This window comes from Idiotropiscis lumnitzeri, chromosome 1 (assembly GCF_059441095.1).
Source record: "Idiotropiscis lumnitzeri isolate Australia: NSW breed Sydney's pygmy pipehorse chromosome 1, RoL_Ilum_1.0, whole genome shotgun sequence".
Classification (NCBI taxonomy): domain Eukaryota; kingdom Metazoa; phylum Chordata; class Actinopteri; order Syngnathiformes; family Syngnathidae; genus Idiotropiscis; species Idiotropiscis lumnitzeri.
Genome location: NC_142391.1, coordinates 3637782 through 3663019, shown reverse-complemented (window position 1 = coordinate 3663019; position 25238 = coordinate 3637782). Strand labels below are relative to the sequence as shown.

At 40.5% G+C, this 25238-nt stretch overlaps 1 protein-coding gene across 2 annotated transcripts in view; it reads left to right on the top strand.

Annotated features, from left to right (window-relative positions):
- fndc3ba (fibronectin type III domain containing 3Ba) overlaps positions 1-22279 on the top strand; it is an 84289-nt gene extending 62010 nt beyond the window's left edge. For both annotated transcript variants that reach the window (XM_088310979.1, XM_088310987.1), the window contains 20 exons: positions 451-509; positions 1864-2015; positions 2668-2727; positions 2812-2956; positions 3382-3435; positions 3511-3635; positions 5683-5857; positions 5934-6020; positions 7069-7204; positions 8121-8192; positions 11149-11267; positions 11791-11896; positions 12513-12697; positions 12962-13075; positions 13531-13680; positions 14616-14896; positions 16860-17081; positions 19210-19376; positions 19495-19622; positions 21578-22279. In XM_088310979.1, the coding sequence (XP_088167105.1) occupies positions 451-509; positions 1864-2015; positions 2668-2727; positions 2812-2956; positions 3382-3435; positions 3511-3635; positions 5683-5857; positions 5934-6020; positions 7069-7204; positions 8121-8192; positions 11149-11267; positions 11791-11896; positions 12513-12697; positions 12962-13075; positions 13531-13680; positions 14616-14896; positions 16860-17081; positions 19210-19376; positions 19495-19622; positions 21578-21916 (2876 nt within the window). In that variant the 3' untranslated portion in view covers positions 21917-22279. The remainder of the gene's footprint in view (positions 1-450; positions 510-1863; positions 2016-2667; positions 2728-2811; positions 2957-3381; positions 3436-3510; positions 3636-5682; positions 5858-5933; positions 6021-7068; positions 7205-8120; positions 8193-11148; positions 11268-11790; positions 11897-12512; positions 12698-12961; positions 13076-13530; positions 13681-14615; positions 14897-16859; positions 17082-19209; positions 19377-19494; positions 19623-21577) is intronic.
- Positions 22280-25238: the final 2959 nt, after the last annotated feature.

Genomic DNA, 25238 nt, shown 5'->3' with positions numbered 1-25238 from the left:
CGCCCCGGGCTCCTCCGCAAACAAACATGCACACACACACACACACGTTGTGATTTACAGTCGGCTGAACTCCGATGGCGAAAGCAGGCGGAAAAACTTGGGGGTCCTCGTCTGGAAAGTGATGACGAGAAAGGAGGGGGGGGTGTCCCCCAGTCTGTTACACGCACACACATGCACACACACTTCCATGTAAACCCTCACCCCAATGAGCTCAAGAGTTCCTCACTTGTCTTCTCTGTGCGGTGGTAATATTATTCATTCCTTGCCGAGGCTAAACAATGTCTGTCAGTGTTGTCCGTTGTTTAAAGAAATAGGTTTTCTCAAATAAAATGTAAAAAAAAAAGATAAATAAATCCTATTTACTTTTAATTTCCCTTTGTTTCATGACTGTTTTTAAAAAAATCAGCTTTGTGTATCGTAAAAATCATTTTTTTTTCCTTCCCTCTCCAGATCATGATTCAGAGACGAAACGCGTTCAAGACATGCTGTCTACAATCGACAAACCACAGGTCGGTGCGCACACCTTTTGCCATTTCCGATGTACGCACACGCACGCACACGTTCATCAATCAGCTTCTTGTCTTATGCTTTCATTGCCGGCACATGATGTTTTTTCCATGTTTCCGTCCTGTCTCGGTGGCTAACATGAAAATCAGATGCTTAGAAGTTAGAAAAAAAGGCTGCAGAGTTGGCTTTTTTCCCACCCTGTGGTTGCACAGGAGACTGCAGCAGTACTCAAAGAGGCCACACGAGGGCAGCAGCTGCTCATTTTTCTTATCAACACAGACGTGAGCAACCTTAAAATACACTTCCACAAGGGGGAAAAAGCTACAAACCCCTGACATGTGACATCTAAGTTAAAAAAAAAAAAAAAATTTTTTTTTTCATTTTACCCGTTTGTCTTAAAAAAAAAACTATAGTGTCGCATTTATGAACTGTTAAAGGGAACACATTTTATTTGTGCATGTATCAAAGAATTTATAGCTCTTGTACTCCTGAAATCAAAGCCAAATTTAATTATCCACCTCCACCAAGCCTAAACCAAAAATGCAGTCGTCTTCTGTGTTCTGTCTACGGCCCAATCAATTAATCAGCTGACCGATTTATTCGTCTGATATGAGCTCTTTGAAAAACTGCAAAAATGGCCAGATTATATATATATATATATATATATATATATATATATATATATATATATTTTTTTTTTTTACACATTACAAAGCATTGTGAAACAGTCAAATATGCTACCTGTAATTGATATATTAATTGTTGTACGTGTTAAGAGAACATAAAAATTATTTTATTCATTTTTGTTTTTGTATTAGTTACCTTTAAAGTCTACAATGCCATATAAAACTCCTTATGCAATTAATTCCAGTCCCCCACAAAACACATCCCCAAAAAAAAACGGTAATGTGTTGGTCAGTAAAAAAAAAAACAGCACCCCAAAAGTATGGTACTTTAGAAAAAAAAAAAAAAGGAACAACAATTGAAGAAAATGTAAAGAATGAAACACATGCATCATGATTCCTTACATTTACTGCGTTGCTCCTTCTGGCGTTTGTGCCTTCGTCACCGTGGCCGTTTTTTTAAAACAATAGTCAGAAGAGGAGTCCGAAGTAATATTAATCGTTTCTTGCAGAGGATAAAGAATATATGTATATCTTGTTGCTATTCAAATACAAAATGTATTGTTTAGAACTACCCATGCTCGTTTCGTTAGCCTCTCGATGGCGCCTTGAATTGTGTTTTGTAAAAAGGCCAGTGGAGTTTCCTTGGACTGTTATTTGGTGTTTGGTTAAGGAATGAAGAACGGTTTCCGAAGCTGGCCGTTATTGAACACGTATGTGATTTTCTTGATAGGTGTCCAATCTACAGGCCCGAGCCGTGCGCCTGTCTTGGGCGCCCCCTGCTGGCTTGGCAAGCCGACACAGCAACGGCATGTCCGTGTCATGCTCCTACGAGGTGTCCCTCTCGGATAAAGGGCGAGACGGGAAGTTTCGCCTCATCTACAGGTAATCTTTTTTTTTTTTTAAACTCAAATTGATATTTTTGATGTATTCAATTAAAAATGTGACATTTTTTTTATTGACCATAGTAAAAGTATTTGAGCTCAATTTGACAGTATTGCATTCATAGATGTTTAAACTACATTTTTACCAAAGTATTTCTTTCACCAAAATATGAATTTGTTTTAATTATATTTTATACAAAGTTTTAAGGGATTTAATTTTTTAACAAATGTTAGTTGAGGACAATGTATTTTTTTAACTAAATTTGAATTTGGATTTAAAAAAAAAATGCAATGTGATCTTTTTATCTGAAAAAAATTTATTTCTGTGACATGAATTTGATGAATTTTTTATTTTTATTTTTTAGTTTATACTCTTAATTGTTCAAATTAAATTTGATGATTTTAATTGAGGTGAAATATTATTGATTGTTGTTACTCTTGACATTTTATTGGAAAAGAACAATTTTGAAATTGTACCTGCTTCAACAAAATTTGTACGAGACAAAATTATGATTTTTTCTTTGTACAATTTCAGCAAATTAAAAAAGTTCTGTAGTTTGAACCAGGTGCCATTTTTATTGGCAAAAAAAAAAACATTTGTCAGAATTGTTTGATTATCACATATATTTTTGTCTGTTATTTGCATTCTAAAGTGGTGAAGAGCTGGAGTATCATCTCAAAGATTTAAGGCCGGCGACCGACTACCACGTACGGTGCGTGCTCCCCTCGCCAAAAACTTTTGTTTACTCTCGCTCGAGTCCACCTCCGTGACGACTTTGATGTGCCTTTGCCGGCAGGGTGTGCGCCACGTACAACTCCGTGCGCGGCTCGTGCTCCGAGGCGTGCGCGTTCACCACGCACTGCGTCGTCAGCGTTCCCGACGTCCCGCTCGCCCCCAAGCTTTCTCACCGCACCAAAAGCACCCTCACTTTACAGTGGAAGGTAATGTTTTCAGCAAACTTTTTTCCCATACCGCAAAAAATGCTTCATTGTTCAGTGAAGAGCCATTATCGTTAAAAACTCATTTTTAAGTGGAGAAAATGTTTAGTTTTTTATTTACTGAGATTGTCAGCGAGCAGAGAGGGAGGGGTGAGCAGTTACGCACGGCGGAGGATGCCTTTTGTTCTCTTGATTAATGTGCATTGTCTGAAAGGGGACAAAATGGCGCCAGCAGGTACTAGTTAGCCCCAGGGACGACATGAGTAGCCCATCTGCTACTAGCTCACCACAGACGGGACACTGTGACTTACTAAGGAGAATTAAAACAGAAGAAGAATGTTAACATGTATTTATTAATTTAAACTTAATGTACTCCATGTTTCTTCTGGACCAAATAAAAATGAAAGACATTATTTCTGCTCATTCAGCCGCCAGGCGACAACGGATCCAAAATTACAAACTACCTGCTCGAGTGGGATGAGGTGAGTGAACATTGCGATGAATTTGAATTTCTTTGCAAATGTTTATCGTTATTGAAGCGTTGGTCATGCGCGCAGGGGAAGAAAAACAGCGTTTTCCGAGAATGTTACTTCGGGAGCCAGCGACACTGTAAGCTGACGCGGCTGTTCCCCGCCTGCGCTTATACCTTCAGGGTGGCGGCGCACAACGACATCGGCACAAGGTAACCACCACAAAAAAAAAAAAACGACGCACAAGCTGCCTTATTATTACCAACGCAGAATGTCCAAATACCTTTTTGTCCGCAATCAAAGTTTATTATGTTCAGGAATAATCATTTTAAAAAATTGAGCCACATGCTGTTTACTCCGCTCCATGTTTTTTATTTTTTTATTTATTTTTTTTTTTGTTAGAACCACTCTGAAAAGATTGTGAAGCATAAACTAGCAGACCTTTGTCCCCCCCCCCCCAAAAAAAATCTGTTAATTACACATTGTTTTCTGTTTGGTTTTCAATACAAACTGTGAAACGCATTTTTTTTTTTTAACTACATTTGATTTTTTGCCAACTAAAATTGACGTTTTACTGTAACAGCTTTTGTCCTAAAGACGGGACATTTTACATTTTGCGGCGGTGGGAATCCACATTCAGTTTTATGTTTTTATCATAATAATGTTTTAATTTCCATCCCTTTATTATAAAAGATGACTTTTTTTTTGTAGATTTACAGAATTTCCGAACACTTTTCACTTTTTTATTTTTTTAAATTTTTTTTATTTTTATTTTTTTTTTATGATTTGTTGACTGGTTTGGTCCGTAATTTTAATCAGAAACTAGGCAAAAAAAAAAAAAAAATCATCATTGTTTTTCAAAGTAAAAGCCCATTCAACACTACTTTCATAGAAGACTGTATTTAAAATACAATTTTAAATATCTAAACAGTTGATCGGTTATCAGAAATAATTATCAATTAATTTGATAACCGGTTAGTTATTTTCATTCATATTTTTGGCGGTAAAAAATATTTGGTGATTTGATGGGAGGTGGGGTAAAAGTGTTTGAACTAAATTGTACGTATTACTGTATATCTGAATAGTTCATCCAACCTTAAAATTAGAGTTTTTTTTTAATAGGTAAAAATTTATTCATTTCAACTCAGCTGAATATAATTTTGTTTTGTAGAAAAAAGTATTTGTTCAAACTCAATTTATATTCCCAAAAGGAAATTATCAGCAGTTTTTTCTTAATTTCACTTTTAATTTTTTTACACCACGAAAATGCTTTTTTTTTCCATAGGCTTTGTATTTTAAAAACCTAAATTGATGTTTCCATCTGGCATTTTTTTCACCCAGATGTGTTTATGGCAAATCTTTAGTGTGTAACTGTGACGCAATGCCATCAGCACAAGGTGACAACGACAGCAATCAGCGGTCAACGTTTAAATGCGTGTTTGCCGTATGGACGCTTTTTCTGTCATTACACTGCAGAACATAAGCTTGTGTTGTTTAAGGTGAGCGCAGGAGGGAGATGCGACTGTGTGCCATTCTTCCAAAATGGCTGCCTTCACTCATCTTGATTAGGGACACTCGTACCAGCCTGGCCTGCTTTTATACTCTCAAAATGAATTAGTTTGGCTCAAATGGGGAAAATTGGTTTATTCTTGCAAAATTTTAAATGTTGTTGAAATTCATTTTTGTGATATAAAAAAATGATTTCTGTTGTTTTTGTAGAGAAGATGCACATTTTAACGCGTTTGTACAGTTTCATCCCAAAATTGCATTTGCTTAGCAAAATGTTGATCTTAAAAATGGCCCAAAAAAATATTGGCGAATGAAATTAATTTATTTTTTTTTTAAACCCAAAAGTATTGATATTCTCAATATCTCTTGGAAATTCATTTTTTTTAACTGAAGTTTAATCGTGAATAACGCATTTGTTTCAACTAAAACGGATGTTTTACATTTTTTTTTATTTTTAATTTTAAAAACTAAATTGGACTTTTATATTCAGAAAATGCATGCTCAATGCGAGTTCTGTTCTAGTCATGAATTTCTTTTTTATATTTTACCTCAGTATTCATTCATTTGATCTGTATTGCTTTATGAAAAAAAAATATCAAAATTTGACGCTTTTATTGGGAATGGATAATGGATAGATGGCTAGCTATGAACTCTCATATAATCTTCTCAGGTGTACCTAATGTTTTGTCTTCCCCATAAATTTATTTCAAACAAAAATAATAATCCTCCCCCCCCCCCCCCATTGTGCAGCGACTTCAGCTCCGAGGCGGTGTTCTACACCATGGGCTCGCTGCCCGCGCTGCCTCTGGCGCCGCGTCTGGTGAGGGCCGGCGTGTCCTGGGTGACCCTGGAGTGGGGTCGACCAGAGGGCAGCCCCAGCGAGGAGCAGCTCAAATACACCCTGGAGATCCAGGAGGACAACAGCGTGAGTGGCCCGTCTTTGTTCATTGCGGCTGCTTGCGAAAACGGGTGCTAACACGGCGCTATTGAACCCCTCGCAGGGAGCTGACTTTCACCCGAAGTACACTGGAGAAAACTTGACCTGTACTGTACAAGGCCTGAAGAGGAGCACGCAGTATAAATTCAGGGTGAGTCGCTTTAATGGAGAGAAAGTGGAAACAATCTTATCAGATGCAGGAAAATCCTATGATCTAATAATACTATTAATAATAATATATTTATAATAATAATAATAATAATAAAATTAATCCATAAAATGTGCAAATATACGTCTTTAACCATAGACGTATTTATACGTCTTTGGTGAAAGACGTATTTATACGTCTTTGGTTCTTTATTTACGCGAGATTGTACAGGCGGCTCTTGTGTAGCTTCTGACTGAAATAGAATCAGTAAGCAATCACGCAAGAGTCATGTTGATGAAGAAGAGAATGAGGACTTGTAGGAGTGGCCGTGGTGGAGTGGCGTGGTGAGAGCAGAGAGAGCGTAGTAGTAGTAGCATGGACAAAACAAATCAATGAACCCTAGAGGATTGCTTTTGACAAAAAAAAAAAAATAAAATCATCCACATCCAAGCAAGACGTCGATGAAACGTCAAACAATGACGATTCGTTCGTCAAACGAACTAGAGATGCAGCTGTCGAGCGACGCTCCGTGTGGCGCACGTGGTTCACGGGTCGTTCAACTGTGGAATGTTAAGTTAAACGTACATTATGACTATAATTTTGTATCCATGTGGCCACCATTTTGCAACGAGATAATTGACGGCAATTACACCATTCCAAGTTTCTCTGCGGGACAGACAAAATGTTCTGGACTGCGGGATTGTTTTTGTAATCATATGTGATGACATGACACCTCACATACATCTTCACATACCCCTGCTGGTATAAATAATGCCTTTATTAGTCCCACAATGGGGAAATTCGAGATTCGAACCCAGGCCTCCTGGGGAGACTGGGTCCTGAACGCGGCGCCTTAGACCACTCGGCCATCCTGGCAGCCACGAGATTCGAACCCAGGCCTCCTGGGGAGACTGGGTCCGGAACGCGGCGCCTTAGACCACTCGGCCATCCTGAAATATTTGTTATTATCCACCGCGGCCTTTGTCACCTGACATGTAACCGTCCTGTTCTCTATTCCGCCTCTCCTCTCCTCCTGCCACCCCGGACGCAGCTGATCGCGTCGAACATGGAAGGCAAGAGCAGTCCCAGCGAGGTGCTGGTGTGCACCACCAATCCCGACAAGCCGGGACCGCCGTCCACGCCGTGCGTCGTGGCGTCCACGCCTTACGCCCTTACCGTCACATGGGGTGAGGCCTTCTTTGTTTACATCAGTTCAAATACAAAAAAAAAAAAAAAAGCCACGGGACACAATGTTAGGTTCACATAAACGTTTGGAATGATGGCGATTTATAATATTGTGTTTGCCCAGCCTGACTTTTGATTATATTCAATTAAAACCTTTTACATTATTAAAAATTAAAGTCAACATTGATATAGATGGAAATTACAAAATTTTAACGCCACAAAATTTATTTCTTGACTTTTTTGGAATTGCTCTACATGTTTTACTTTTCATTTATTTTGATAATTTTCATAATCATAACTTTGAAATGACATTGTTGGACTGCCTTACAACATGTAGGGTCCAATTCAACATTATTATTCAGGAAAATTGGTTAAAAAAAATACTTAATTTCATAATTTATGTCTTATTTTTAGAAGTATCGTTCCATCGTCAATGAAGTCGACAGTAGAACATTTAATATATAAATAAATAATATAATTTATATATATATATATAATCACAATTTCATGCATTTTTTAACTAATTAAAGTTGAAAAAAACAATCTTTCTATTATTATATGTCACTGTGAAAAAAATCATGATTTTTTTTTTTTATTATTATTTTTTTTAATCATAGTCCACAATGAATGTTTTGCTAATTTTAAGCTGTAATGAAAAATGTTTTATTTATATAGTCCACCTCCACAACCTCAATAATAATCAACATATTGTTCTATAAATATCACCGTTTGTTTCATTGGCACTTGTTGAAAGGTGCGGCTGTACCTAATGTTGTGTCCGCCGTGTGTCCGTTAACTTGATCTTAATCCCAGCAAATGTTAATTACACGCCTGTCAATTCAAATGAGAAATATGTTGTCGAATCAGCTTAATGAAGTTTTGCTTAAGTCGTTTGTCTTGCTCTTGTCGTTCTGTCAGATCCCCCGCAGGACAACGGCGGCTCCGAAGCTCTCACGTATTTGTTGGAGATTAGCGAGGGATGCTCGGAAGGTACAAATGTTCTTTTTTTGTGTGTGTGTGTGTGTGTGTGTGTGTGTGTGTGTTAATGGCCGTGAATGAAAAGAACAAGCTTTAATTGAGGCTGCAACTCAATGAGTCCCACAATGCTTCCTTTGGTCATTCGCTACGAGATGCTCTTTTGTGTTTTTAAAACATATTCAAACAAGAAATTACATCAAATATGAAAGCCTCCCCCAAAAAAAAAATCATATAATAAAAAGGATAACGAGAATACGTTCTGATTCAGTTGGTTTGTTTGCCGTCGTGTCGGCCAGCTTTGCCAGTTCACATTGACATTTGAGGAAGTAAAAATGAATATAATAAGAATAGAGAGGGGAAAGTCCCTTTATTTCAATAATTTGTACGTTATATTAATTCACCACACACAAGTGAAAAACGTTTCAATTTTGATGATTGTGGCAGAAAAAGTGCCCCCCCCCCCCCCAAAAAAAAACATCTTGGAAAAGGGTATTAAAGCGATACCGTGCCGTCAGGACTTTGATGGTCCTCCGTTTGCGTAATTGACAGCATCAAAGCGACGTGGCGTGGTTGGCACAGTCGTTTTATGAAACCACCCTATTAAATAATAAATAAAAAAATTAATCGACTCAAAAAGTCAAAAACGGCCATTTAGATTTCAAGAACACAACGTTAAGTATAAGCGAGGACTTTTTATTTTATACATGGACCATGAATGAAAACGACCTCCAAATGCAATTTAAGGTGCATCGTCTTGCTTTAAACGTGTCGAGTGAATGACAAATCAGCATTATTGAAAAAAGAAGAAAAGACAGAAAACAAAGCGACTGCCCGTGGACTACTTGTTGTTGCCTAGCGAGCACTCGTTGCTAGCGGCTAGCCGCTAGCTGCTTCTTAGCGTCCCAAATTAGCCATTGAATAGGATTTCAGGATCATTTGCTTTGTATTGATGTTGGTCGCAGCTTTTTAATGGCCGTAAAAAGTGTGACAAAGCAAGGCGAAATGTTGTCAAGTTAAGCTAGGGGTCGCGTCACCACGCGGGCTAGCCTCAAAATAAAAACCTTCAAAGGCGTTCGTGTATTATTTGCTCAGCTTTTATTTCAGTTAGCTTTTGTTAGCTTTGTTCGTTTTCTCCAGACGCCTCTGACATTTTTATTTTTTTATTTTTATGGAGAGCATTTAAAGGCTTTGGAAAAGCCGGTGTTTTGTGTTAATTAGCTGACAAAGATTGGGAACCTGAAATGTTGATTTGTTTGTTTTTGTCTTTGATCAAAATTGAAACGAAAATTAAGTTTTGAAATATTTCACTTTGTGCGTGGTGAACAATTTAAAAAAAAAAAATAGATTGAAATCGATTAATTGTGAATGTGTTTTAACTCCTATTTGTGGTTTCTTTTTTTTTACTTATTATTTCAAACTTTATTATCCAAAATCTATTTTAATATCCCAACAAACATTCCTCAAAGAAATAAAAAAAAAATGAAGGCACTGATCTTCCAAATAAATCTATTAAAAAAAAATGCACCATTTCTTTCTTTCCTGTAGATAAATTATTGACTAACTCAATATTTATTAACATGTCTTTATTTTACATCTGGAGCATTTTTTTTTCTAGCTTCCATAACACCTCGGCCTTCCAAAAAAAAAAATTGGCATATGTATACAATCAAATATGAAATGTTCTTAAGTGTTGTCAGAATTAGGGGGGAAAAAAAACATTTCTTTTTTTAAATGTTTCTTAAGCTTTTATTAATATCGGTAGCGTGAGGCATTGCTTGAGGATAATCAATCTAATAAGATAAAGCTCAAATGTTCAATGCGAGGGAACCTATGAATCTGCCAACTATAAAGCGAGACGGACTCAAAACGTTGTCATAAAGCAACGTTCCTTTCGCCATTTCGTCCAAATGAACATCTATAAATAGTGACGGAATCATCTGTGGTCATAAAGCAAAAGTTGACCTGCCTTGTGGGACCCCTGAGGAGGCTTGTCTTCATTGCGCTGAGTTGACCAAACACTCAAAACGTTAGGCAAGTTCCCTCTTGTGCGTTGAACTTCATTTGAAAATGTCGTGGGAGAAAGACGTGCTTCATAAAAAAGATTGCGTCAAATCTGGCTTCGATGCGGGGATCAAGAATTCGTGGAATTGGGCCTGGTTGGAGAAACAGGTTGATGGAGGCCCGCTGTCCGAGTTCATTTTCAAACACAAAGAGCCGGGCAAAGCGCTTTGCGGGCTTTGCGATGGGAAAGTGATCAAGTACGGGGCAAAAGGTTGGTTGTCGCTCAAGCAGCACTGCGAGGGGAGGAAGCACGTCGAGAGGAAAAAGATGCGAAAACAAAACGGCCAAATGTTTGGTGAGTTTTTCCATTTTAAAAAAAAAAGTAAATTAAAGAAAAAATTGGTGCTGAATTTTTTTGTCAGAGTAAATTATTCACTAACCACTGGCAGGTAATTTTCACATTTCAAGTTTCACGTTGAACACTTTTTACCCGTTTAACTTATATCTGCTATGCTAATAATTTAGATGCTTGTCATTGAAAACATTAGTTTCATATTTGACTTCTTACTGCTCACTTTTCAATATATGTGTGCGTGCTTTCAACTTGAAATTTTGCTTTACTTGAAATAGGAGGTCACTGTTACCAAAGGCAAAATCAAATCTGACATTGTCCTCCTCGCCACTAGTTGGCGCCATACTGCGGCCGATTTGACACATGGATGAATCATCATAAGGAAAGCTCACATTTCTTTGTCAATGTGTGACATCAAATTTCGTATATTAAACGTACCGGGTATGGGATGGATCCCTTCACAAAATCCAAAATATCCAACCAGATAAAAGGAGCTGAAATAGTACTTTTCAGTGCTTGGTTGGATGTGATTCCCAAAATGTCACAATAAGAGCCTGACTGAACAAAGATGCTTCAATTATGTAATTGTGTGTGTGTGGGGGTGTGTGTGTGCAGCCAACCAATGGGAGGTGGCATACAGCGGGCCGGCGACAGAGTGCGTGTGCGAGCGCCTGGCGGCGGGCAGCATGTACCGCCTGCGCGTCTGCAGCATCACCACCGGGGGGCACAGTCAGGTACGACAAACGCTTGGATGATTATTGTACCTGATATTCAAAAAGGAATTGAGTCCAGTCCTTGAAAGAACAACTTTGACCATTTTTACAATTGTACTTCATTTAAAAAAAAAAAAAAAATGACAAAAAACAACACTATGACATAATGAAATTGAACATCAATGAAATTTGCATCCTGATTTTGTGCTTGAATTCATTAGGCTGCCTCCTGCTTTGTGTGCCCCGGCCACCTGGGGGCAGCATATCACAGATGTGCATAAAATACATTTAGATGAAAATGACTGATGAGTTATTTTATGCTGTCTGTGTTGCTGCACCGTTTGTGTTCAAATATTGCCATGTTTAAAGCTTAACTACTATTTTCCGCCTGTTCTATTAGCATTTGTGTTAGCATGACGCTAGTGGACTTTTGTTCGGCAAAGTTAGGTGGTTTGGTTCATGACAGTGAAAATGCTGACAAATCTGAACGGAAGAAAAAGCCGGTCCGCGGTACTACTTGTAATATTTGTCGTTTCTCCTCAAGTGCACTGCTGGCGTTCCCGTGCGCACGTTAAGCGTTCCGCCAGGGCCCTGCCAGCCCCCGAGGATTGTGGGTAAAGCCAAGCACAAGGAGGTGCAGTTAGAATGGGGTGAGTATGCGCGCACACACGAAACGTTTAGATGGTTGATTATTTGTGATTTATTGCTGCGGGGCGGCTTAATCACCCTCGGGCCGCCTGTTGCGTTTTCCCGGCCCGCCCTAATGGACCCTCGGTCAAAGCGTGCATGACGCTTAATGGAGGCTTCATTTAAGAAATCAAGTGGCGTCCGACTCGCTCGGGTCGGGAGCTCCCGCTGCGTGTTGGCAGGCGCGATTTTCCCAGAATGCAACGCTCGCGGCGATCTCCTTTTAGCCGGTTTTAATACGACAGCCCGAGTTGAAGCAGATTGCCGCAATTAAGCGTCTGCAGGTGAAGGTGACCCACGGTGCGCTATTGCCCCCAATTTAGCTCGCTCAGTGTGTGACGTTGCGTAATAGCGGTCGTCAAAAAGCTGTTAGCTTTGGAATTGTCGTTTTTTGTCATTCAAATTGTCAAGTCTGGGGGCATATCAGATGGCGCTCCATTTGTAGGTTTTATTTTTTTTTATCTCAACTTGAGTTGAGCAAAACAGCCAAAGATGAATTCCTTTTCATAACTAATTCATTTGACTCCAGTCATGTTTTTTGAAAAGTTTTAATCGTAAGTTTTTCACATAATTCCACAGAGTGCCCCTCCGCCGCCGCCGCCGAAGGCGCGAGCGAGGCCTCGTACATGTTCAGCCTGGAGATGAGCGAGGGAGACGCCCAGCCGGCGGAAGTGTTCCACGGGCCCGAGCTGCATTGCACTGTGGGTAGTCTGCTCCCCGGCGCCACCTACAGTTTCCGGCTGAGGGCTGCCAATGAGGCTGGGGTGAGAAAATTCCTTCCTAAAAATAAATGAGGACCCAACCAATATTATTATTTATTTATTTATTTTTTTGTGATGCTGATATTTGATGGGATATAATTGTGATCACAAAATACATAATGAATATTTTTTTCTTGTTTTTTTGGGGGGTCCCTTAATACTAAATTAAAGCTCTGAATCATTTGTCCTTTACGTTTTAACTTAACAACAGACGAAAATGTGTCAGATTTGACTCGATTGTCGATTAATCGTCTTTCTTTTTTTTAGTTTGGCGAGTACTCCCAGCCAACGGTGGTCACGACTGCAGCGGGTCCTCCGGGTCAATGTGGGGCGCCGGTCATCGTGCTAACCAGCAACACCTGCGTGTCGCTCAACTGGGAGGTGAGAAACATTTTGGTGGTACAAACAGAAAAGTGGCAGAAAGTGTTTGGGTTGCCGCGGAAACGGAGCTCAGAGAGTTTTTTTTAATTTTTTTTTACGTTTTGACCTCAAGACAGGTCATTAATGTTGTTTACGCTGTCGCTGACTCAATCGCAGCAATCAAGCTTGCTCATCGCTTTAATGGCGGCAATTTGTCTTACATCACATTGCGGAGCCGTCAATTTATGGATGCAGCCATTTCATGGGCCAAGTGTTTTTTTTTGACAGCTTTTAGGTCACAGTGCACGTTTCTAAATAAAATAGATTGCAATATTAATTTGCACTATGCCAAAATGCAATGAACATGTACTGTACGACATTTTGTTACATCCCTTTTGTGTTGTCTAAAAATGAGAGTTGAGAATGTAGTCATCCCATTTAAGAAGACCCAAATGTGTGTTTGCTTTTTGTGTCAGAGTCCCGAGGGCTCGGGCAGCGACATTTCCGAGTATCTTCTGGAGTGGGGCCGGGAAGACGAGCCCATGGAGCTGATCTACTGCGGCTCGGCCACGCAGTGCGAAGTGTCCGACCTGACGCCGGCCACCAGCTACTGCTGCAGGTTGCAGGTGAGTTAAGTTGGTCCCCAAATTTGTCTTTGTACTTTTTGTTTAAATTTTGTGGCTTTGAAGTTGTAGCGCAAATTTGATAGTTTGTAATATTTTTTTATGTCATTTTAATTTGTATTGGTTTTAGTGTTAGTTTTAGTTTTTAACATTAGTCAAGTGCAAAATTTCAAGAAATATATATTGTATAATTAATTTAAAAAAATGTTCAAGCAACTGTTTCACCTTCCTTCTGTTGTTAGAGATGTACCGAAATGCCAAAATACATTTCAAATGAACCCCGAAAATTCATATGTGACATCAATTGACAAAGATACAAAAGAAGGACAATTTCGCCGTTTTTATAGACATACATTTTATTATAAGAAGCATTTTAATTTTGGAAAAACTTAATTTTTTTTTTCATTATAAGAAGCATTTTAATTTTGGAAAAACTTTTTAAAAAATGTTTTCATTTATTATAAGAAGCATTTTAATTTTGGAAAAACTTGTAAAAAAATGTTTTCAGTTATTATAAGAAGCATTTTAATTTTGGAAATACTTTTTAAAAATTTTTTATTTGTCATTTTCAATTTAACTTTTTATTTTGTTACTGCGACCTTCTACGCTCGCAGTTGAGTCAAGTCCGTTGCAGCACGTTTTGGAGCTCTGCTTGTAAATTCACGCCAGCCAACCGTTGGATGCTTGAATGTCTCGAGGAACGTGAGAGAACAGGAGCTTGTTTTGACCGATTATACGGACGCAATTGGGGAACAAGGCGAAGGACGATTAAGTGTGAAGGCAGGAAGGAAAAATAGGGAGCTAGGAACGAAGGAAGCGGGAGGGAGGAATAAGTAGGTCGGAGCTAAGGAAGGAATGAAGGAAGGACGCTCTGTAATTTCTAACCCCCCCCAAAAAATAAGTTGCTTATTATTTGTTGCTACTTGAATTGTGTACAGGCTGTAAATCAGGCGGGGACGGGGCCTCACAGCGAGCAGGTGAGTTTCCAGACCCCGGCGACCATTCCTGACGCCGTCTCCTCGCTCGGCCTCCTGGACCTGCCAGCCTCCTCGGAGTCGGGCCAGTCGCGCGCCACCTGTCTCTTCCTCAAGTGGGAGGAGCCAAACAGCAACGGGGCGGAAATCTCCTCGTATGTCATCTCTCTGGACGAGCGGACTATCACTGTGGAGCCGGCGACCAGTCACGTTGTCAGCGGTTTGCAGCCCAACAGCGAGTACAGGTACAAAATAACCGAGATTGCGAATAACCAGTTTAAGGTGCAGGAATTCTATGATTGTGGTACTTTACGGTGGATACACTTGACTTTGGATGGATTATATCTAGTGTTGGTTTTGGCGGGGGACTGACCGGCAAAAAAAGGGTCGAGTGCCCAGCTCCGGTGACCGAGGATAGTATAAATATTTTTTTATTTCTGTGGATTATTCTGTCCTTTTGTGTGGTGCGAGGTGGCGGTTATCAAGAATGATCGATTCAAGGAAGGTTAATTTTCTGTTACGTCACATGCACCGTAGCAGCCATACCGTGAACTTTTTTTTTTTTACTTTGCGTTCAATTGTGCCGGTGGTGGTTATCGTGAGTTACTATCTTCTATCGGTTTTGATTGATCGATGAATCGGATCAAAAGTTTTCATCAAAAACAGGACATTTGATATTGACAGTGCAGAAAATGATTGAAATACGATTTTGTTACAGCTTTGGTCCGTATTACAGACGTCAGGAAAATCGGCAAAAATGTCGATTGTTTCCAAATTAATAGCCAATTTAATTTTTTTTATTTACAAATGCCTTTTTTTCATCGTCAAATTGTCATCTGTCTTCGTTCATGAAGCGCTATAAAGATTTGTGAGTTTTTACTGTTGCAATTCAAGCCTGGCCGGAGTGTTTGAGGACAGCCCAGGGGATTTTTCAGAGAAAATCACAGAGAGCCTTTCATTGAATTGTGGGCGGCGGGGAAAAAAAAAAAAAACTGCAGTAAATAACCACCTGAATCACAATGTGCTGTTGTTACCATCTGTAAGTTATTCGGTTATTACCTGTACCAGAGTGTGTGTGCACGTGTGCGTGTGTGTGCTGTGTTTTCATCCTCAGCTTGTTTTGTTCCCATGTCACTCTGCTCTCCTGCGTAATGGCCGCCACTGAAGCACAACACGCGTCTTTTGGCGTGGCAAAGTGTCGTCACATTGGCACACGGTCATGTTTGTGAAGCCGTTTGGTGTTCGGAAAGTGCTTGAAGGTTTCGTAGTGATGTTTAAAATTGTTTAAAAAAAAAAAGAAAATCTTGACGTTTACAAATGACAAGGCTTGAATGTTGGCTCACTATTTGGCAGGTTCTGCCACACTTTCGCTTCTGTTTAGTTATTTCCCAGCAGTTGCACAATGGCAAAAGGGAGACTACTGACTACGGGTACGAGTATTCCGCCCGACGCCAGCGACATAGTGAGACGTGAAACCTGATAATAATCAGAAAACGTTCCTGTTGGCGCTTCTTGTTGCCTCTCATGACCAGATGCTCTTGTTGTGGCGGCGCCGCGTCGATTTTAATCAAAGGTCAGCATGTTAGCCTCCAAATGCCACGTGCGCTCCTGACACAAGATGTCTGCCCGCACGCCAATAACATCACGCTGTGCTAGGAAAGCGTGCACGTGCATCTGTGTGTGTGTGTGTGTCTTGTGCCAGGATGCTGAATTTTCATGACTTTGCCAGTTTTATCGTAAATAACCGGTTTTACATTAATGAGATGAGCGAGAATGCAGTGGGGTTTTTTTTGTTTTTATTTTTTACTTTTTTGATTATTTCCTGCCATTTTTTTATTTCGATTGTGCAAAGTGACTGCCATCATCAATGAGAAATATGATGTGATGAGCGAGCTGACACCTGCTTGCGGCCTTCGCGGATTATTTCCAATTCTGTCGAGACTATGGCTCGGTCGATTAGAATTACGATAACTCATTAATCTGACGATTAATTGAAAAAAAAATACATGATTAAAATCAAAATAACAGGAAAAGAAAATTGGGTAAAAATGTGATTATTTTTTTTCCCCAAAATGTGTTGATTTAAAAAAAAAAAAGCCGATCAGTAACTATTGATTTAAAGAAAAAAAAATTAAAGAAAAAAAAAAGGCCAATATTTGATGGTTTTAAATGAGCTTACGTGTTTGTCTTCCCGCTGTGGCGTTTTAGCGTTCAGATCCAGGCGGTGAACACCATCGGCTGCGGCCCGTCCAGCCCGCCGCTGCTGGTGAGGACGCGGCCCCTGCCCCCGGCCCCGCCCCCTCTGGAGTGCACCGCCGCCGGGCCGCAGAGCCTAAAACTGAAGTGGGGGGAGAACGCCAGCAACCCTCGCTCCCCCCTGCTGGCCGACGACGTTTACTACATGCTGCAGGTGGAGGACAAAAACCACAGGTGGGTTCAACGCATATTGTACTTATACGTTCGTATATTTTTATTATGTTATTGGACTTTACGCATTAGATGTCTTGTTAATGTGAATTTGTTTTTTTTTTAAATGTCAAAATTGGACAAGAGAGAACTATGTTGTATTTTCTTTCGGCAAGACTGATTTTTTTCATATTAGATCTCATGCAGGTGTACTTAATAAAGTGACCAGAGGGCTGAATCACTTTGCCTCCTCCACCTACAGATAGTCAATCGCCCAAACGTCAATACTACACAGAAAGCGTACGAGCTGCTCATTAGAAGCCAAGAATGCGCGTGTGTGTGTGCGTGTGTGTGTGCGTGCACGGTGTAACCAGATGTACCTCGGACGAGTCACGTTGAGGCCCAGCGAGGGAGAATGAGATGAACATGGCCGCAGATGAGCTCTTTTCTATTAACGCGCCGTTTAAAAGCCACTTGGCCAGATGAAGAAACGAACCCTGCCGATGGCGGCTTCACTTCCTCTTTTGGAGGCGTCCTCATTAAAGGTGGACCAGCGGGGCGTTTATGCGGTTGATCGCCGTGCGACGTAAATGTGTTGATTTCTACTGTGCAAGATTAGAATATCAGAATCGGATATAGCGTCTTTCAAAGGACACCTTCAGTGAAAACTCTCAACACTCTCTCGCTCACTCACTCTCTCGTTCACATTCTCTCTCACACTCCTACTCACTCTCACACACTCTCAGCACTCTCACACCCACTCACTCACCCTCACTCTCTCTCTTTCACACTCTCACTCACTCTCTCACACTCACTCACTCTCTCACACTCTCACTGTCACTCACTCACACTCACTCTCTCTCTTTCACTCTCTCTCACTCACTCTCACTCTCTCTCTCACACTCACACGCTCACTCTCACTCTCACTCACTCACACTCTCTCTCTCTCTCTCTCTCTCATTCACTCAAATGTAAAATTGATTTGACTGTTACCGTGAAAAATTTTGTCCTCCAAATGAAATCAATTTTAACCCGATTTTCGATTAATCATTACGTTCCGAATAAATATATCCCTCTTTATCTTTCTGCCAGATATTATTTAGCTGTTTTCATCACTCGATAATTGACTTTGGCAATGGCATCCGTCAAGGCAACCATATGGAATGCAAATAAGGCAAATGTAATTTTCTGAGTTTGGCTGCCGCGTTCAATCGCTTTCTTTTCCATTGCCTCTCAGCGCCACCTCATGCATTTTTATTCCTCTAATCGCATTGAAAGAAAATCTACTTCACCACAAGATCCAATACTAGAACTGTGTGTCAAAAAAATTGCAATCATTTATAAAGATTGTTGAGATTAGTCAGAGAGGTTGTCCTTTCTCAATCCAAATTGAGGCCGTCATTCAAATAGTCTTCAGATTACGAGCAAATTCTTACAATCTTGTTCAAATCAGTCGTGTGTTGGTGTACCTAATAAAAAGTCCAGTGAGTGAATTTTGTTGCTCCATGGCAACGCCACCCAGACTAAAAGCCATCTGAGATAAATAACGCAAAAATGGCCCGAGATTTTTTAACCCAATATTGTAGTTCGGCGTATAGATGATAATAAAGCTGAAAAGGAAAAAAACAAATGCTTCCGCCCTCCTTTGCCCTCTCCTCGCAATTCGGACAAATCAGACCAAGACCTCGTTAAATGGCTCCGTCCGGATCGCGTTAAGTGTTAATGAAGCCGCGTTCAGTAGCGTGATGATGATGGATTGGGACCAGATGAAGCCGCAAATGACGAGGAGAATGTTATCCACCACCATTATTTCATCAGATGTGTGTCAAAATACATAATACTCTTCTTATATATTTAATAAAATATATGGCATAAAAAATAAGGACACCACACCTCAATAAATTGCTACATTTATTTATATATTTTTTTTTTTATCAGAATTTTTTTCTGTCTTACACATCGCATGCCGAACCAGTCCTCTTGAACACTCGATCCCGAGGGGGAAAAAAAGTCGAATAAATACCTTTGTGTTAAATAAAATGGCTTTAAAAAAAAATGGAAGCTCTCAGGTCCGACTTAGCCAATCTCCCGACTTAAACCCAACAGAGCACGTGTCCTTGTCTATTAACGCCCCCTCCTAATCTGTGGTCAGGTTCTCGACCATCTACCGGGGCCCCAGTCACACCTACAAGGTCCAGCGGCTGACCGAGTCCAGCAGCTACACCTTCAGAATACAGGCCATCAGCGACGCAGGCGAGGGCCCCTTCTCGGACTGCCACACCTTCTGCACCACCAAGTCCGTGCCGCCCCCCCTCAAAGGTAGACCATAGACCTGAACAATTTTGAAAACAAAAAATGTTCCCATTAATCTGGATAACGATCCGATGTCAAAGTGCTTTTTCCAAATGAATTTTTTTTTGAATTGATCACGTGACAGCTCCCAAGGTGCACCAGCTGGAGGGGAACATGTGCGAAATCACGTGGGAGGCCATCCCGCCGATGAGAGGGGATCCCGTGAGCTACGTGCTGCAGGTGCTGGTGGGCCGCGAGTCCGAATACAAGCAGGTACACACACACACACACGTACACATTTATGCGGTCTTTCTGGCACCAAAGCTCTCGTGTCTGATAGGAAAGTAGTAATTGTTGTCATGGAAGTATATAAAAGCCAAACTGGTTTAAGTTTTCTTGGTCACGTGTTCAGACCTGCAAAAAAAAACCTTGCGGCCAATCTACTGAAAATGGCAACTCGCTCTTCTGTGTGTTGTTTGGACGGAAGATCTTCAAAACGACAGACACGTGAGTCAAATGGGGCGAGAATTGGTTCATTCATATTCTTGGCAAGCCTGCGGTTTTCTAATGTCCTCCGGGAGCTGCATACAATTGAGTGTGTATTGATGGGAAAGACGCAGAGAAAATGAAAGCGCACTTTGGGCAATCCAAAACGGCAAAAATTCACCGTTAAAGATTTTGGCCGCTGTATGTATGATCGACCGCTGTAAATCACCCGCTTTGTGGTTGTGACTGAGCGAGTGAGAGAGGGAGAATGTTTACCGGTTTGCTTTGTGTGTATTCGACATCAGTTGACCGCACGTTCCCTTTAATGCACAGGTGTCAAACTCTAGGCCCGGGGGCCAGATCTGGCCCGCGACCTGATTTTATGTGGCCCGCAAAGGGGAAATCATGTGTGTCAACATTTATTTCACTTCTAACAACATTGAGATCTGAAATATTGTCGTTCATTTGTTAGCAATCCTCCCCCTTTAAAATAAATTGTTGAACTAACAATTACTTCCTGGCTTCTGATTTCAAAACTCGCTAACCATCAGTTTGTTCCGGTTTGCGGTAACGTCGTAACGGCCCTCTGAGGGAAACCATAACTATGATTTGGCCCATCCCCAAAAATGAGTTTGACACCGCTGCTTTAATGCGACAATAAATGTTCACGTTCACTAACACTGGTCAACAGCAAATTTGGAGCAGAGATGGCTTTGTGTGTCTCAAAACATATTTTTGACACAGGTTATAAAAAATATCTACTTTTCTCTAGCGGGTTTGTGAGATTTGTTCATTTTTCTTTAAGTTTGACATATGCGGTTGCGCAATATGGATTTCATCACGAATTGTCATTCAAGGCAATAACGTTTCAGAAATAAATGCCTCACATTTCAAAATATTACTAAATACATCACTAAATTATATTATTTTTCTTTTTGAAAACCTGGTGTGTTAGCGTAAACTGAGGGCAGATTCGGAATCTAGAAAAAAAATCATCTTAAAAAATTGACTCTGATTGTAAAAATGTGACCAGTGTAATCGGTCAATATTAAATTAAATTATTTTAAAATTATTTTTAAAATAGGCGTTTTGATTTTTTTTTTTCACTTTAACATATTATAACAAGAAAAATATAACATACATACTCTCCCCCCTCCCGAAAAACAAATTTGCAAAAAAAAAAAAAGAGCCAATATCCGTCTCTTTCAGATTCACAAATTTCTCAAATACGAGTAAATTGACTTACAAGCTTGGTCCCAAACAGATAAAAATCGTTCTTTGTCGCTTGGTGACAAATATTAGCATTGGCATTTTTTAAAACAAAACGCACAGCAAAAAGAATTACATTAGAAATTTCAAATACAAAGACGTGCTTCGTTTCCCAAACGTTGTCAGTGCTAATGCTAACGGAAAATTAGCATCGAGTTCCGAGAGTGATGTTTCTTCAAATAACAAATATTCACACACAAACACATTCGGGCACTAAACTCGATTGTGTAGCGTTTGTGCCGTATTTATTAAACAGAAAAGTCCTTCATTTCACGGCAGCCATTTTGTCTTGTACTGCCACTCGCTGTCGACTGAAAATGTCATCACGGTGCTAAGAGCAAATTATTGACTTGACTCCCCATTGAAAATATTTAGTTGTGACTTTCTTATTTTTTAGTGTTTAGTTTTTTTTTTTTTAGTTGTCCACATTTGGTAGTGAATGAAGTTTTGAATGAGACGGTTTTGTGCGACAGGTGTTTAAGGGCGAGGAGTCCGCCTTCCAGATCTCGGGCCTGCAGGGCAACACGGACTACCGCTTCCGCGTGGGCGCCTGCCGCCGCTGCCAGGACTCGTGCCAGGAACTGTGCGGGCCGCTCAGCCCCTCGTCCCAGTTCACGCCGCGGCGCCAGGAGGTGTCGGGGTCCGGCGGGGCGGCGGGGGGCGGAGCCTGCGTCCCTTACGCCGGCGCTGGCCGAGGGGCGGCGGCGGGCCTGATGTCCAGCGACGAGCGCTTCGCCGCGCTCATCGTGTGCGCCTTCGCCGGGCTCTCCATCCTCATCGCCTGCTTTCTGCAGTACTTCTTCATGGAGTGAGGGAATCTTTATTTTTATTTTTTATTTTTTTTTACAACAGGATAGAAAGAGAAAGCGAAACCCAAGAAACTTTTTGTAACAGATCATCAAGAAACACACTTGAGACACTCTTCTTCTTCTTGTTCTTGTTCTCGAGGCTTTTTCCGTGCGTTTTCTTTTTTTTGTAGCCGAGCTGTACCTCCGCGCTGAGGACGAGAAAATTCATCCACAAGCCTTAAATTAGCTTAAATTAGCCGTCATGTATATTGCCTGGTTCGTTGCCTTAATTTTTTTGTTTTTTATTTTTTGTCTTTATCCACTCAGCCATATTCTAATGTAAGCATTCAAAGCTTTAGCCGCGCCGATTGGATGACACACACACACACACACACACTTGTGCGTCGACAATGACTCAACCGGTGTCACGCGCTCGGTCGCTCCGCTTCTTAACGCTCGCCAAAGTGATGCAATCCACGTGTGATGTAAGACGCTGCTATCCTGTGATTTGTTTTTGTTTTTAGAATGGAAAACCAGTTATCTAATATAAATATGAAATAGAAATATATATAGATAGATGGAAATACACACACACACACATATATATATATAAACCAATATCCACAATTGTGTCGGAAGTGATGGCGTCAGAAGGTCGGACAGGCTGATTCTGGATCAGATCGGAAGCCATTCGGGGCATTAAACTGGATCCCAGCTTAACCCGCCTTCCTCTCTGCAGCCACTTGAGCTTGCAAAATCGTTGCACCATAATACCGCTTTTGCCTTTTATCAGGAATTTTCCCCCGGGAATCAGGATTATCTGAACCCATAAATTCTAAGTCGATTTTTTCCACAAAGTGACACGGCATTCTGACAGTTACATGCGCTAGCAAGCTTTTTTTTTTTTTTTTTTTTTTTCCTCTCCCAACTTCTACATCACCTCTAAAACATTTCCTATTCCACTTTCACCCCACTATGAAATATTTTCACACATGAAGTCTGCAAAATTGACGCATCAGGAGCCGTAACAGATGACCTTGAATTTATCCGCCTTTGCCTTTCACACAGAACCCAGTGGAGAATATTCCCTGGTTTTAATCAGCTTTCACCCAGAGATCCCGCAAAATTGCCAAGCTTAGCCTTTCACACAAAGTCGGGAGATTGCCGTAACTTTCACTAAAACAACATTTTTGGGTTTGATCATTTATTTCAACACGCCTCGATTACGGCTCTGATGCCACCTCGGCAGGCGCAAAATTGTCAAGCGCAGAAAAGTGCCGGCTAAATGACCAAATCATAGCGGCGACCCGGCGGGTGTAGTCGAGTCCCGCTTTTCCGGCATTTCCAAGCAAACGCGCTATCCCGCCTGTGTTCCGGTTCTGTTACGACCTCCAAAGGCGGATAATGGCCGGATGAACTTTGTACCCTGTCCCGCCTTTATGGCATTCCCTTGCGGTGGGCGGGGCAACGTGGCGGGAAATAGTCCAAGTCCGCGTGAAATGTGTTAAAACTTGTCGTTTGTTACGGCACCAAAAGGGCGAAATTACCGCAGTTTACGGGCGGTGTGAAAGTGAATCCATACATGGGAAGACTCCGCCCCTTTTCATTCTATCCACCTGTCTTGTATCCCTGCCTCTCCTCAAATGATACACAGGGCATTCTGAACACCATCCCTCAAATAAACACAAAGCCAAGGTACAAAGCCCAAAGAGGTTGCCCTGACCCGTATGAAATGGAGTCCGCACACGAGGCCTGTAACGTACCTCAGGGAAATAAGAAAAAAAAAAAACTGCGATCCTTTAACCCTCCTGTTAGGTTGGTTTCTCAGGAACTGTAATGTTCCCGGGTCAGTTTGACCCAGGCTAAACAAAATGCACCAATGTAAACATTTTTAAAACTGCATTCATTGAAAATATTTCAAATTGACAATTTTTAAATTTCATCAAGAAATACATATTTGTACATCCCTGACATTGTAATGGGTCAATTTGACCCGAGCCATGGTTAATGTTCCAAATGTGATGTGCTCATAAATTACAGCTCATGATTAACAGTACGTTTCATAGCACAAAACTACAAACATCAACAAGGGTCAATTTGACCCAGGCTAAAGGTCCAAAAGCATCCTGATCATGAATTGTGACTAGCGATTAGCTGCTAGTAAGTAGAAATTAACCATTTTTATTGTTGGTCTGAAAACTATTAATATGCCGTAAGTAATCCTTAAAATGGGTCAATTTGACCCGGCCAAAAGCATACTGATCATGAATTGTAACTGAAGATTAGCCATTTTTGTTGCTAATACGTAGAAATGAACCGTTTTTATTGTTGGTCTGAAAAGGTTAAAACGGGTCAATTTGACCGACACGGTTTAGTGTTTTTAAACATAGCTTAGTTATAACCATTTTCATGTTGAAATGAATATTTTCTTAGTCTATTGACGTGAATTTTCATGTTTACATTTTATTTTCCATAAATGGGTCATCTTGACCCGGGCTGCGTTAAATTTTTGCAAAAGCACCTGGCGATACGTTGCTACAGCTCATTTATTTTATTGCAAATATGTCCAAATGAAACATTTTGTCTAGTCGCTGCCAAGTTTGCTAGCAAAAGTGGGTCATTTTGACCCAATGCGTAACAGGGGGGTTAAAACGAGCACCCCAGCCTACCCCACAACCTCTTGGTTGCCGCCGCCGCTCACCCTCCTCGTCTTCCTCTCCACTTTGTGCATCTTCGTCCTCTTCGGATGCCGTGCCTTGTCAGCAACTTGCGTGGTTTACTCACTTAAATACTTTTTTTTTTTTTTTTTTTGCCAAAGTCCATGGGAAAATGATGGTAAATATATTTTTTTGTAGTTTTTCTTTATTTATACTATATATTTGCATACAGTACTTTACAATGCCAATTACAGTGCAATCTTCATTTATTTATTGTTTAAAAAGATTAAGAGACAAGTTTAGTTATATACTAATTTTTTTTCCTTCTTCCTCGTAGCATGTTTTTTTTTTTTTTTTTTTTTTTTTTTTTTTTTTTTTTAAGGCCAGCATTCCTTATCTTCTCAGTAACCCTTTTGAGTATTTCTCTTACAGTTGTTGGGATCCCGCCGTTATAAAACTTGTAACCAAATACATTATGTACTGTTCTGTTTTGATTTCATCTCTTGTTTGGGCCGCGCTCGGCCGAGTCGTCATCTGTTCCGTTCATGCTTCTCGAGACACGTAGCAAAGACAAAATTGTGCCTGCCTTTGGCTTTCTTTTTTTTTTTCGTGTTAGAATGAAGCGTCTGTTTTTCTTTGATTTCAGCCAAAATGCAGGCTTCGCTCGATGTTCTGACCGAGGGTTCTGT